Source organism: Juglans regia, chromosome 1 (assembly GCF_001411555.2).
Source record: "Juglans regia cultivar Chandler chromosome 1, Walnut 2.0, whole genome shotgun sequence".
Lineage (NCBI taxonomy): Eukaryota > Viridiplantae > Streptophyta > Magnoliopsida > Fagales > Juglandaceae > Juglans > Juglans regia.
The window spans coordinates 27,520,596-27,534,927 of record NC_049901.1 but is presented as its reverse complement, the minus strand read 5'-3'; the positions used below and the strand labels follow the sequence as shown (position 1 = coordinate 27,534,927).

Genomic DNA, 14,332 nt, shown 5'->3' with positions numbered 1-14,332 from the left:
ATTAGATATCATACATATTGATATATGTAGTCCAGAAATGGACTCACATGGTCAGAAATATTTCATCTCTTTTATAGATAATTACTCACAATATATGTTTATTTACATGCTTCATAACAAGAACGAAATATTAGATGTCTTTAAGATCTTTAAGGCAGAAGTAGAGAAACAATGCGGTAAGCAACTTAAGATTGTGAGATCATATAGAGGTGGATAATATTATGATAGATACACAAAGGATGGACAAGCACCTAGGCCATTTGCAAAGCTTCTTCAAGAGCATGAGATTGTTGCCCAATACACCATGTCTGATTCACTGGACCAGAATGATGTAGCAGAAAGAAGAAACCGAACATTATTGGACATGGTGTGGAGTATGCTTAGCAGCTCCAATCTTCCAAAATCCTTGTGGGCTGAAACACTTAAGATGACAGTGTATATATTAAACCGAATTCCAACCAAGGCTGTTCCTAAAACGACATTTGAATTATGGAAAGGTTGGAAACTGAGTTTGCGACATATGTGCGTTTGGGGATGCCCGTCTGAGGTGAGAATTTATAATCCACAAGAGAAGAAACTAGACCCAAGGATCATTAGTGGATATTTCATTAGATATGCTAAAAGGTCTAAGGGTTACAGATATTATTGTCCATCTCATAATACTATGATTGTGGAATAAAAAAATGCAAAGTTTCTTGAAAATGACTTGATCAGTGGGAGCGATCAAACCATGAACATAGTTTCTAATAATGATCATTCAGAATCTCAACCTTTCACCTCAAGTGATAGATTGGTTATTGTTTACAACACTCCTAAAATACAAATTGGTGTTGATCGACCAATCATTGAAGTTCCACAAGCTGCTGACGACATTCCAGTAGATCAGGTAGTTCAAGAGTTGCCAACAACAAGTTGAACCACATACTTCTCAAAAAGATGATGGTACAACATTAAGAAGATCTATTAGAGCAAGGAGATCGGCAATTCTTAATGATTATGTTGTGTATCTGCAAGAATCTGACTATAACATTGGAGCTGAAAATGATGCCGAGTTTTTTTCACAATCCATGAGTTGTAAAGAATCAGAATTATGGTACAATGCCATGAAGGAAGAGATGAATTCTATGAAGAGTAACGGAGTCTGGGATCTTGTTGAGTTGCCTAATAGTATAAAAGTCATTGGATGTTAATGGGTCTTTAAGACTAAGAAAGACTCATTGGGCAACATTGAGAGATACAAGGTAAGACTCGTTGCTAAGGGATTCACTCAGAAAGAAGGAATTGATTACATGAAGAATTTCTCTCCTGTATCTAAGAAAGATTCTATGCGTGTTATTTTGGCATTAGTAGCTCATTTTGACTTAGAGTTGCAACAAATGGATGTGAAAACAACATTTCTCAATGGAGATCGAGAGGAGGTGATTTACATGAAATAGCCTGAAAGATTCCCCTCTAGTGATGGTGAGCAATTGGTTTGCAAGCTCAAGAAATTCATATACAGTTTAAAACAAGCATCCCGCCAATGGTATTTGAAATTTCATAATGTAATTTCTTCATTCGGTTTTGTAGAAAACGTTATGGATCAGTGTATATACCAGAAGGTCAGTGGGAGTAAAATATATTTTCTTGTTTTATATGTGAATGACATTTTGCTAGCAACCAATGATAAGAGTTTGCTGCATGAGATGAAACAATTCCTCTCTAAAAATTTTGATATAAAGGATATGGGTGAGACATCTTATGTCATTGGCATTAAGATCCAAAGAGACAGATTTCTAGTATCTTGGGTCTGTCTCAAGAAACCTATATTAATAAAGTTTTAGAGAGATTCCGGATGAATGATTGTTCACTAAGTGTAGCTCCCATTGTGAAGGGTGATAGGTTCAATTTGAACCAATGCCCGAAGAATGACCTTGAAAGGGAACAAATGAAGAACATTCCATATACTTCTGCTGTCGGAAGCCTAATGTATACTCAAGTCTGTACAAGACCTGACATTGCATTTTCTGTGGGAATGTTGGGACGATATCAGAGTGATCCATGTTTAGACCATTGGAGAGCTGCAAAGAAAGTAATGAGGTACATTCAAGGAACCAAAGAATACATGCTTATGTATAGACGGACGGACAATTTGGAAGTAATTGGCTACTTAGATTCTGATTTTGCTAGCTATATTGATTCACGTAAATCAACATCAAGATGCATTTTTTTATGGCCGGTGGAGCTGTATCATGGAGGAGTGCCAAGCAGACATTGAGTGCCAAGCAGACATTGACTGCCACTTCCACTATGGAAGCCGAGTTCATCTCTTGTTTTGAGACTATTTCACATGGTGTATGGCTTAAGAGTTTCATTTCTGAGCTTAAAATTATGGATTTTATCTCTAGGCTATTGAGAATGTATTGTGACAATTCAGCTGCTATTTTTATGGCTAAGAACAACAAAAGTGGGAGTCGAAGTAAACACATCGACATTAAATATTTAGCCACAATAGGACGTGTTAAAGAAAAGAAAGTGGCCATTGAGCACGTCAACACTGAGCTAATGATCGCTTATCCTTTGACTAAGGGCATGCCACCGTTGAAATTCAATGATCATGTACTGAATATGAGACTTGGTTCCATTATGTAATTTTTCATTGTATGAACAATGTTATTTTAATGAAATTCTTAAATATTTTGATGTTTTTTTTCTCATATTGATGTGCACCTTAATTTAATTTTAAGAAAATTCATCTATGTTGGACCAAGAATAAACATAGGGTTTATTTATTAAGAAATTATTGCCACATAAATTATAATGTTTAAGAAATAAAAACATGGTAATACATGGAAGGTAATACTCGTCATTAGAGGACATATCGCCATGATTCATATATTTATTACTTAAATGCAGATTATTAATGGGTTTAAGATGAAATATTACACTAGAAGTGTGTACCAAGTGGGAGAATGTTGACCGTTTCTCACGGAAGCCGTTCGTGAGAATGAGCCTCTAGCTTCCTTAAGTTTAGGAGCCATTGAATTGGTCCACTTTGCCTTATTCATCACGTTCATAGAACGTAGAAACTGCTCCCATGATAAACTGAGTACGTGGGACACGTAGCTCCGAAGCTTGATAGAGGCTTCGGCTATAAATACTATGTTTGGTCCCCAGACTTACTCACTCAATCCCCTTCAGTCTTACACCATCTAAATAGAGTGGAATAGAGTTTGAAAGTGTCAAACATAAGTGAGAAACCGCAGCAAAATAGTGAGGAGCATCAATGGCTGGAGGTACTGTTTCTTGGCATTAAACTTGTCAATTCTGTTTTAAAGTGTTTATTCCGCATTATAGAATCGTCTTTAAGCTTTCAAACCACGCCAAAGAACCATCGAAAGAGAGCCCATGCACGTGAACTTGAGGTACCCAGACAGCCATGATAACTATTGTTGAACACCATCTGCCACCGCACACGGCTTTGGTAAGCCACATCCATCCATCTCCTTCTCTTTTCCGTCGCTTTCTCGATTTAACGGTACCGAACTCTCTCTCTCACCTCACAACTCCGCCACCATGCACAAAGGAGCTCGTAGCACCGCCATAGACTCAGCCCAATCACCACCATCGCACTTCGATCTCCTCTCGGTGAGTCTCGGACCCCTCTGCCAAACAGCTCGTCATTTTTTCTTGGGTGTATAGCGGTTGTTCTCATAAGTTATGTGCCCATTATATTATTACAAAAATGCCACTTCACCCATTTTCATACAGCATTTTTCCGCAAAGCATAAAATGCCCACTGAAACTAAAATTTAAGAATGCTACCCGTACCTCCAAAGCTAGCGAAAAGTCTCCTCTCTAGTTTCTCTCTAGAGAATAGAGGTGGTGTTTAGAGTCTTGATGTGTAGTTTGAAGTTTTGCCATGGAAAAACTCTAGGAGATGTGGGAGAATCTCCAGTTGAACGAGGAAGAAGGGGTGGCTATTGACATTGAGGGGGAGGGGCTACCAGAGGTCCTACGTAAGGGTGATCGAGGTTTGCTAATCATCCAGATAAGAATTGTGTGGAGAGTGGTAGGCCATGGTTCTTTGATGGTCACATGTTTGTGATGAATGAATTCGATGGTTATACTCCTCTTAGCTAGATGCCCTTCGATGTGGCTGCATATTTTAATTTTAAAACATGCTTGAAACATCCAACAAAAATATACTTCTCATAAACACAAAATGTTTTAGTAAAACGATCCAAACTTTTTAACTAAAATACAAACCATTGAATCTCAAAACATTTCTAAGAATTTAAAAAATCCAAAACTTTCTTCTAACATGTTCATAACACATTCTTAAGAACTAACGTGCTTTGAATCAATACATCAAAGTTACCAAAAATCAAAAAATCTTAATTGAAGTACTGGGCTGCAACACTTAGTCAAAAACATAATTGTTTTCTCAACTTTGCTTTGATCAAACACTTGAGTTGAGGCATACCATGATAAGATCTTCAAACCAAAACATCATCTGGTTTAACAATGTGTCCTAAAGTAGATCCAAGTATTAAACTCAAAATCACATAGCTAAAAATAAATTAAAACATGGATCTAGCCGAAAACATCAAAACTTTGACCTAACTGAGTATTCTCTTGCATAAAAATTCATATCATTGAAACTAATACAAAAAATATTCAAACTTGCATCCTAACATGTAGATAAAAGGTTTGTAATCATCATATAAATTTATTAAAGTCATTAGAGTAAGAATAAACCACAAAAGATCCAAATTTTCTTAAAACAGAAACTGTGTTTTCTCTTCCAGTTTTAACCTTTTAGATCTAAGAAAATTTTTCATCAAAAGTCTTAATAATGCAAAAAATCCCAAAAAACATTCATATAAACATGTTGCAAACACTCCATAAAAGTTTTGGACCAAGATCTATCCATTAGCTTGGTAAAAAACTCTAAAATACGACACACTATCCAATTTATCGCCTAGATTAACCTTTCCATGGTTAAAATAAATTTTTACGATCATTGACCATGAAATCAAACAAAAAAGTTACCCAAGGAAACTAGATTAAAATAGAAATAACTTTTATGAAGGAAGCTTAGTGAGATTATATTTACAAGGGCTTAAACAATGGCACGTAAAAAGGCTCAGAAAACTGTCTGAGAGAGCATCTCCTGATTTTCTTTCAAGACTAAAACCCAAAATTTTGAAAACCTCTCATCTCGTCATTAAAATTTTCTCAAATTTTCTCAAATTTTCACACAAAATAAAATAAACAATTCAACTTTTTCAAATCTCAAAACAAAAATAATATTAAAAAATATATTCTAACAATATTTTATTCAACTTTTTAACTTTAATCTCAACTTATCTCATCTCATCTGTGAAAACAAACGACTCTCCAAAAATGAAAATGAAAAGGGGTGAAATGATGACTTCCACGCCTAATAAACTTTTGAAAAGGAAAGTATGAGCTTGATTGACACCTTGATGGGTGATGATTAGGCTACGTTTGGATGTTAAACTGAGCTGAGATGATAAAATATTGTTAGAATATTATTTTTTAATATTATTATTATTTTGAGATTTGAAAAAGTTGAATTGTTTATTATATTTTGTATTGGGATTTGAAAAAATTATAATGATGAGTTGAGATGAGTTTGGTAACCAAACGTACCAACCACAAAAAGGTACAAATAGTGAGCGGGAATGGGCTGCTGCTACTGCCGTGTAGAAGGGAGGGGGTGAGGTGGACTTCCCTATCACATAAAGTAACTATTTTGGATTGCCATGGGTAGAGGTTGGTCTTCCATAGGTGAGGGAAAACTTCCTCAAGGATTTTTGTCATGGTGGCCAAAATTTGTGGGCACTAAACAAGTGGGTTTTAATTTGGAATTTAGAGAGGGTTTTGATAGAGTTTGAGATGTTATCAAGCCAGAAAAATTGTTTCTTGGCCCAATCAAATTTCTAAGGTTTAAAGTGTATGATAAGGATGTCATAATGTGAATTTGAGGAATTAATAGCATTTATTAGTGATTTAATCAAGTGATTAAACACAATGCAATAAATCAGATCAAATAGGATTTGGAGGCAACCTTGAGGGTTTGGGAAAACCATTTAGGATTTCACTAAAGTTGAATTTCTATTTGGTTTGGCACTATTTGGATGGTTGGAGGGAATATGATTTTGCTTAGGTGGCATGATCTCGCACATTAATTTCCTTTACAATTCTTTCTCATGGTTCCTCTTGATGTCAAGTGTCCAATACTATTTATCAAGTGTGGCTAAAATCTTGTCAAGTGTTCTAATAAAACTACTTAACCTAATTTGGACATTCCACACTGTGATTTTGAAAACACTACACTTGAGACTGCTATTGAGGTTACTATTCACTCCGAAAAAAGTGAAAATAAACTTTACACTATAAAATCCTAAACATACACACTAAAATAACTGTGCAATTTGTTTATCGAAATTCAACTCTGAAGTGCCTTGAAACATCAAAATGTGTTTTCGAAAAAGCGTTTCGTTCGAAGAAAATGAGATTATTATGCTATAAAATCCTTAATAATCAACTGAGTCTAATGATGCAGAACATATCGCATTTTGACACTTCTAACTACCTCAAATAAATAAAATCATGCTTCAAGCACCATAATGAGTGGTAACATTGACTATGCTGACAGACTAAAACAACTCGATTGGTCGATTAGTGAAAACTTAACGAAATTTTCACGAAATTCCTAAAGCCTATAGAAATTCTACTATTGAATTTCTAGCAGACTGTTATAGGTGGGTCGATTTCTACTTGAAGGAGAAACCCTAGTTTCTCACGTTAGGCAAGACTTATCATGATGGAACGAAACACTCTTATTTTCTTTAGAACTCGAGATAAGGTGGTGTCCTTCTTCACTCAAACCCAATCCTCTTTACCCAATGAAATCATTGTGATCGTGTGTGCTTATGAGAAGTGAGTGTAGAAGAAGCTTGATGGCTCTTACTGTGCAACTTTCTTCCAACGTGGGATTCCTTGCACTTCTTCCCAACCATGCGTGGAGTATATTTGGGTGGAAGGAAAGTATGAGAATGGTGGCTTGTTCTCCCTAAAGTGGATGTGTTTGAAAGAGAAGAGAAGAGAAGATGAAAATCTGAGAATTACACAAACTGACCATTGGGCATCCTTTTGGGAGGGAGGGAGGGGGGGGGGGGGGCTTGTACGGTGCCGACCCTTAAATGAGGCTCTTATATACCTCTCAATTCTTCACACACAAACACACACACACACACACACACACACACACACACCCACACACCCACACACACACTCTCTCTCTCTCTCTCTTCATTACTCCTGACACTGAAAATTGAAGAGTCTCAGTGCATGGATGCCATGTGGCACCTTGCCTCTTCCTTAGCCGAAAACCTCCCTTCCTCCTCTTCATCATTGCCTTTCTTTGGGAAGTCTAAAAGTCCCTTTACATGTGACGTGGTCCTTGAAACCCTAAATGACCCTTCATATTTTCCTCTTGTGGTCTAGGTTCAATGAACCCATACTTATGGTAAGGGGCGTGTAGGTCTTTATGGCCAATACGCTAAGTGTGCTCAATCGTTGTCTTGGACCTTAGGCTCGTGCATGGTTGCCATTTGGCATGTGTCATGTGTTTGTACTTACCCTAGTCGAAATTATCTTGCCTTCATCTTCCAAAGATTCTTGCAGAAGCCTTTAGGGTGACGTGTTGTTCTTTCCCGTTGCCCCTCTTCACCTTCATCGTTATTGCATTCTTCTAGAAATTCCAACACCTAGGGCATGGGTGACATATGGCAAGGTGATGGTTGGATCTCATAGTTAGGCGTATGAACCCCCAAGAGTCTCCTAGAGGATTGCGTTCCAGATTTTTTTTTATGTATCCCATGCGCCTCTTGACATCCCTCATCATTGCAAATCTCTTAGGTACTCTCACACATAATTGCTTAGTGGTGGGTGGCATGTGACTCTTAGATGGCCGAGACCCCCTTCTCTCTCTTCCCTTCTTCTAATTTCAAGTTTAGATTCAATGTAACTTAGAGATGAGTTTGTATGTAGGCCATGTGGTGTGTTGATGGGTGAGATGGGAATGTGCCCTAAGTGTGCCAAACCTCTTTGCCTTCCCCCATCACTTTGGCTTCTTCTAGAAGCCATCTAGCATGCTTACCAAGTGGCAAGACATGTGTCAAACCGAGATGCCCCTTTCTAGGGTTCCTAATGATGAGAACTTAGGAAAACTAAAAGCTTTTTCCTCCAAAAGGGTGTCTGTCCTCATAGTCCAAACCCTAATTAGGGTTTCTAAACCCTAAACCTCCTAGTGGCCGAATGTCACATAGTTCTTTTGGCCCTCATAGTGAGCTTGGGCGCCTATCTCTCATTAAGTTTGTTAGGGCCCTTACTACTTCCTATGTTCTTATCTCACCAATTCTTGGACAAAAAACCTATTCGGACTAAGGCTAAAATAATAAAAGTGACAAGTGAGGACTTGGTAGAAAGTCCAACCATCACAATAGTAAAATGTACAATAGATAAAGAGTCGGGTTACTCTGTCGCCCAAAGTAGTTCGTTCAAGTTGACCGCTTGTTGTTTATTATTTTATTTTTATTTTTCTTTTCACAGTTTTTTAATATATTTAAATATTTTTAAAAAATAAAAAAATATCTCAATACACTTAAAATCATTTCTTTAATGACTAAGTAAAAAAAAAAAAAAAAATTGTCAAGCGATCAACTTAAACAGTAAATTTGGAAGGCAAAATAGTTTTTTTCCATAGATAAAATCATGAAAACGATTAATAAGTATATTTACATATATATATATTTGTGTATATATAATCTACAAGGTACGCATTATTGATCCATAGATTCATTAGTCATTAAAAGAGTTTAACTGCTCAATGACTTAGACATCGGAACATCCTCCGTCGAATTTTCAGAGTCCTCCATTTTAGTTACAGATTTTTTTATTTTTTTATTTTTTTATTTGTAAACTGTTATTTTTTTATTTTTTTATTTGTAAACTGTTTGGATTCGCAAGTCATCTCAAGTCATCTCAGCTCATCTCAACTCATCTCACTACTATTCATTACTATTTAGCAACTTTAACTCACAAATCTCACTACTATTCACAACTCATCTCATTACTATTCACAATCTATCTCAACTCATCTCAGCTCATCTCAAGTCATCTTCGAATCCAAACATGTATACAGTTTGAGATACTGGTTGTGGCAAGCTAGCCGACCTCACTCCTTTTACGAAAATTCACTGAGAAATTCATCTCTGTCGCAATGGATTCGACCACTAATATTGTCGGGGTTGGGCTGTTGCCTAAGGGGTGGAGCCCCCCACGTCTTGGACTTATATATATATATATATATATATATATATATATATATATATGACAACATATGTCGCAATGGTTGACGACATATGTCGTGATCATTTTATTAGTTACATATAGTAAATTGTCAGGCTTATGAATTATGGATGTGAAATTCGTCTAATTATCTTAAATTTTAATATCTTTATTAATCATATTTATTGACATGATATAATTTAAATAATATATCTTTTAATCAGATTAGATTGAATAAAATAATGCGAACCCTTTTAATTGCTTTTTTTTTTTTCAAAAAAAAGTTGGGCAAGGTTTTCTGATTGCCTCACCAGCCTTCGCAGTAAATTTACAGCCTTTCATTCACTCATCGTGTGGGCTGTGGCCATCCTAAATTACGACAGCTCAGAATGAACTGTGGCATCTCCCAACCTATCTCTTTTATACAATGCCAATTAATAAAATTGAATAAAAATTGATTAGCTTCTCCCTCCGTCTGGTGTACCGAAAGACTTAATAAGTCAAAGACAGGTCTGTATATTATTTATGTACAGGCCCCCAAACACAATAATAAAAAAAAAAAAAACAACCTAAAAGTCACAATTCTGTGCTGTCCTTCTTTACTGCTCTTCTGACATGTTTTAAGCAGCCTCACCTACGTCTCTGATACAGTCATTATTTTTGGACAGCACAGCACCCCTCCACTAATTCCCAGTTAAAGTGTTGAGGGCCCTTCATTGACTCCCTTGATCTCCAGTTTCAAAAGGCAAAGTATAACAACAACAACATCAAAATTAGATAATTTTATACATAAAATGAGATTAAAATTAAGATATTATTATAAAATATTTTATTAATATTATTTTTATTTTAAAATTTTATTTTATTTTATATAAATATTTAAAAAAATTATAATAATAAAATAAAATAAAATAAAATAAAATGAATTATAAAAATAATCGAGGCGTTAACGCTTTGCCAAAGAAAATCTTCGTAAAGATGCATAATTATCGAAGGCCAACTGTCACGAACTCTGGCTCCGAGCACCGAACGCGCGGTAGTGTACGTACGTTAGATAGATGATCAGTTGACGTACACTGACTTGGCCGGGACCAAGAGACCAGCTTAATTAACATATATCGATTAAATAAATAAATAAATATATATATATATATATATAGGTCATAAATGGAAGAAATGGAAGTTATGCGGACGGGAAAAAAAAGTTATGAAAAAAAAAGTTTCAAAAACAGTTGGTCCTTGAAAGATATATAATTAACTTCTTTACCAACTATTCGCGCCTATTCGATCGGTCGCCTGAACGTTACAATTTTCCCTACTTATGGCCTTCAATTCGCATTGATAAAAAGGTTTATATATATATATATAAACTGCTTTTTTTTTTTTTTTTAATAAAGAATCACGTTGATTATTTGAAAAAAATGTATCCATATTTGTTTTTCTAATTTCCTACGTTAGTTTTCGCTATTTTACGAAAAACTAATTAGGCCGTATATATAATTTTGTTTCCAACTTTTATTATTAAGTTGATCATTTAGGAGTGCTCGATCTTCGATGCTTATTACTGTTTTGTGAATTATTAGTTAAATGTGATGCCTAAGTTCTCACTATATCCCACATGAGCTTGGATCTGCGGAGAAGGATCAGGTATACTGCATGGAGGCGTGCGATTACATATTACCTAAAGCTGATCATGAGCTGATCAGCTCCTAAATCTCGCTAATGTGTGTGTATGTATATATATATATATATATGTATGTATGTATGTATACATATTACATATAATATTATAAACTAGCTAGTCATGTGCTGGAAACGGATATGATTATTATGATATATATGCATCCACAGCCAAAAATAACATATATTAGTACCACCACATGGAACAGGCAACATTAATAAGCAATATGTAGCTACAGTTCTATCAGACAAAAGTTCATTAGGGTTCATGTTATGTTTCTCTAAAATACAGAAAACCAAATTTTATTGTGGCTATGGAAGTAGTAAATAGTGTGAGTAAATGCTCCTGCACACATCAACTACCCACATACTCCTTCACCTGTTAGTATTTACTTCACACTGTCCACCCTTTATATGCAGTACCACTCTGCTCTCGATCATTCCCATCCCAGATTTTTCTCCTTCCTTCAATTTCTTTGCAAACATACAGAGATCGATGGAGAAGGTGACAAGCAGCTCAGGTTCTCTAATTTTCGTATGGACGGTGGTCACTGTACTGCTCTCTCATAATGTGCTGATCCATGCAAAATCAGCAGGCATTGAAGATCAGAAAAACTACTACTCAGACCCAAATGCTCCCCCCGGCGGTCTCTCTCTCACTTCCTACACACACATTTTGGCTCTATTGATTACACGTACAAATTAAAGTTAATTTTTCTAGCACAAAACATGTAGTCTCCATGCTTTATTGACGCTGTGTCACGTTCGATAAAGCGACCATATCATATTATACTAATTGTTTTTGCTTTCTCATTATCCACACTAATATTCTGCACTGAATGCATTGATTACAGTCCCACACGGCAGTAGTCCTCCCCACGTAAACCCTCCGTCACATGGTCCAGGCGGAACTCCCCACGGTAGTCCTCCCCACGGAAACCCGCCTCCACATGGTTCAGGCGGTGGAAGCTACTACCCACCACCATCAACCCCTTCTGGTGGAGACTGCGGAACTCCTCCATCAACACCAGGAAGTGACGGTGGTTCCTACCATTACCCTCCGTCTGCCGGCGGTACCCCCCCAACCCCAGTCATCGTAAGCCCTCCAAGCGGCAGTACTACCCCTACACCCAGAACCCCTACACCTCCCTTCCTCCCTGATCCTAACACACCTTTCACTGGCACATGCAAGTAAGTAATTACTATATATACCTTTTTTAAGAAAAGAAGATGTATGAAAATTAGTAATGAAGTCATGACTAGTTAACATTGATTGCTATGGATATGATATTTGTCGGTTTGCACGGGCGCAGTTACTGGAGGTCACACCCAGGAGTTGTATGGGGTTTGCTGGGCTGGTGGGGAACTTTAGGCAGTGCATTCGGTGTGCCTAGCGTTCCAGGGTTCGGAGCACATCTAAGCTTGCAGCAAGCTCTTTCCAACACACGCAATGATGGGCTCGGTGCTCTATATCGAGAAGGAACAGCTTCCTTGCTGAACTCCATGGTGAACAACAGGTTCCCTTACACCACAAAGGAAGTACGGCAGAACTTTGTTTCAGCACTCGGCTCCAACAAAGCCGCAGCCGCTCAGGCTCAGCTTTTCAAGCTGGCCAACGAGGGAAGACTCAAGCCCAGAGCCTGAAAGCAATTGCATTGTTCCTCGGGGCGAATGCGTTCTATCTAAGGATCTAGCCTAGTTGCTAGCTGTGTTGTTTTGGATTTAATTTATGTTTTCCAAGTATCCTGTTATATCTGTGAGGTTACTACAACAAATAGTATTTTAATGAACTCGATGCGCAGCTTATGTTTTTCTTCTCTATAAATAAATTCATGGTTTAGTTTGAATTTTTTATGCGGAGCATGCGTCTACAAAAAAGTGTGAATTGTTCAGCCGTGTCGACGACTGCGATTTCCGTACATGGTGGCATCAGCTTGAAAATATGATTTTAAGTAAAAGTAACATGCTATTCATCCTCTTAAGTTTTATTTTTTTAAATAGTACTTTATAATATTTTTATTTTATTTTAATTATATTAAATAGAATATGATATATTTATTATTATTAAATGATATCATTTAATAATAATAAATATATTACATTTTATTTAATGAGATAAAAATGAAATGATAATATAATGTATAATTTTTTTTTTCTTTTTATTATATTTCATGATGTAATATTAAATGATTGAAACAATAAAAATATTTTTAAGTACACACAAATTAAGCAATGGCATAACATATATACTCGATTGAGAGATCAGATCGTCCAACAATTGCTTGTATCAAACAATTTCTGATAGACAGCAACATGTTGATTCCACACATTATTAATATTGAGGCCGTACAGACAACAGGAAATACTTAGCGTCGAAAATCTTAGGTGTTCATAGATATTCACAAAGAAGCATCTCATGCATACGCACAATTCAAAGCTAAAAGGAAACTCTGGACGGCTGTAATAAAGGTCAGGTCATAAGCAAGGTGGGTATATAATGGCACTGCCATAAAGATGGCCGGTGTCCCAGGCACTATGATGATCATTCTTAACCTTAGTACTGTTGTAAGTTATCCCTCTTAGCTAGATCATTCTTTAAGGAGTAAGGTGTCAGCATGAAATTCAAAAGTGTGGTTGCACCTACTATTTATTAAGTCAACATTTTGATGACCATGGTCATGAGATGTTGACTGCTAGCTAGCTAGATAATTGACATTAAATATCGAGATTACGATAATCCTCTCGTGTTTTCCATATTGATGCATGTTTGAATGTTGGGATGTGAGACAATGTTATTGTTAAGGTGTGTGATGTGGTCAAGACACAACATACAACGAACAGTAACTGGAACACCCACCATTGAATATCGAGATTCCACGTACGTTTTTCGTTTCACCTAAGCTGAGGAGATGGTAAACTTGGCAATAATTGATCACAAAGTCACTTCCTTATTGTGGGATCAATGGCTTCATTGAAATTTTTGATAAAGTGTCAAAAACTACATGATTAAACTGCTAAAGTGAATGATTTGTTTAACAAAAAAATGAATTAAGTACTTAATTATGTAGTAATTTTTAGTACTTGACTCAATATTAAATTTTAATATTTTGCACTTGAACAGAGTTGTATTGCAGTTAGTCTACACCAAAATTAATACCTCAAAATTCTACTCATGTCTCATTTATGTTGCAGGGCATTATGAGAAATATGTTAAAACACGTGGGTATTCTTGGAATTATCCAACTGACACAGCAACATCAAAAGAAGACACTGGAAACTCAGTTCACGC

At 36.2% G+C, this 14,332-nt stretch overlaps 1 protein-coding gene across 1 annotated transcript; it reads left to right on the top strand.

The window, feature by feature from the left end:
• Window positions 1-11,402: 11,402 nt before the first annotated feature.
• On the top strand, window positions 11,403-12,897 carry LOC108993489 (protodermal factor 1). The gene is made up of 3 exons (XM_018968423.2): window positions 11,403-11,690; window positions 11,898-12,234; window positions 12,357-12,897. Exons 1-3 carry the CDS (start codon window positions 11,540-11,542, stop codon window positions 12,685-12,687), a joined length of 819 nt encoding a protein of 272 aa, XP_018823968.1. The 5' UTR covers window positions 11,403-11,539; the 3' UTR covers window positions 12,688-12,897.
• Window positions 12,898-14,332: the final 1,435 nt, after the last annotated feature.

What these genes read in the sequence shown, in the direction of transcription:
- LOC108993489 (XM_018968423.2), top strand. Translation starts at nt 11,540, where the DNA reads ATGGAGAAGGTGACAAGCAGCTCAGGTTCTCTAATTTTCGTATGGACG. An exon ending in CCCAAATGCTCCCCCCGGCG is followed by an intron (nt 11,691 to 11,897) that starts GTCTCTCTCTCA and finishes CATTGATTACAG; the next exon opens with TCCCACACGGCAGTAGTCCT. An exon ending in CCTTTCACTGGCACATGCAA is followed by an intron (nt 12,235 to 12,356) that starts GTAAGTAATTAC and finishes GCACGGGCGCAG; the next exon opens with TTACTGGAGGTCACACCCAG.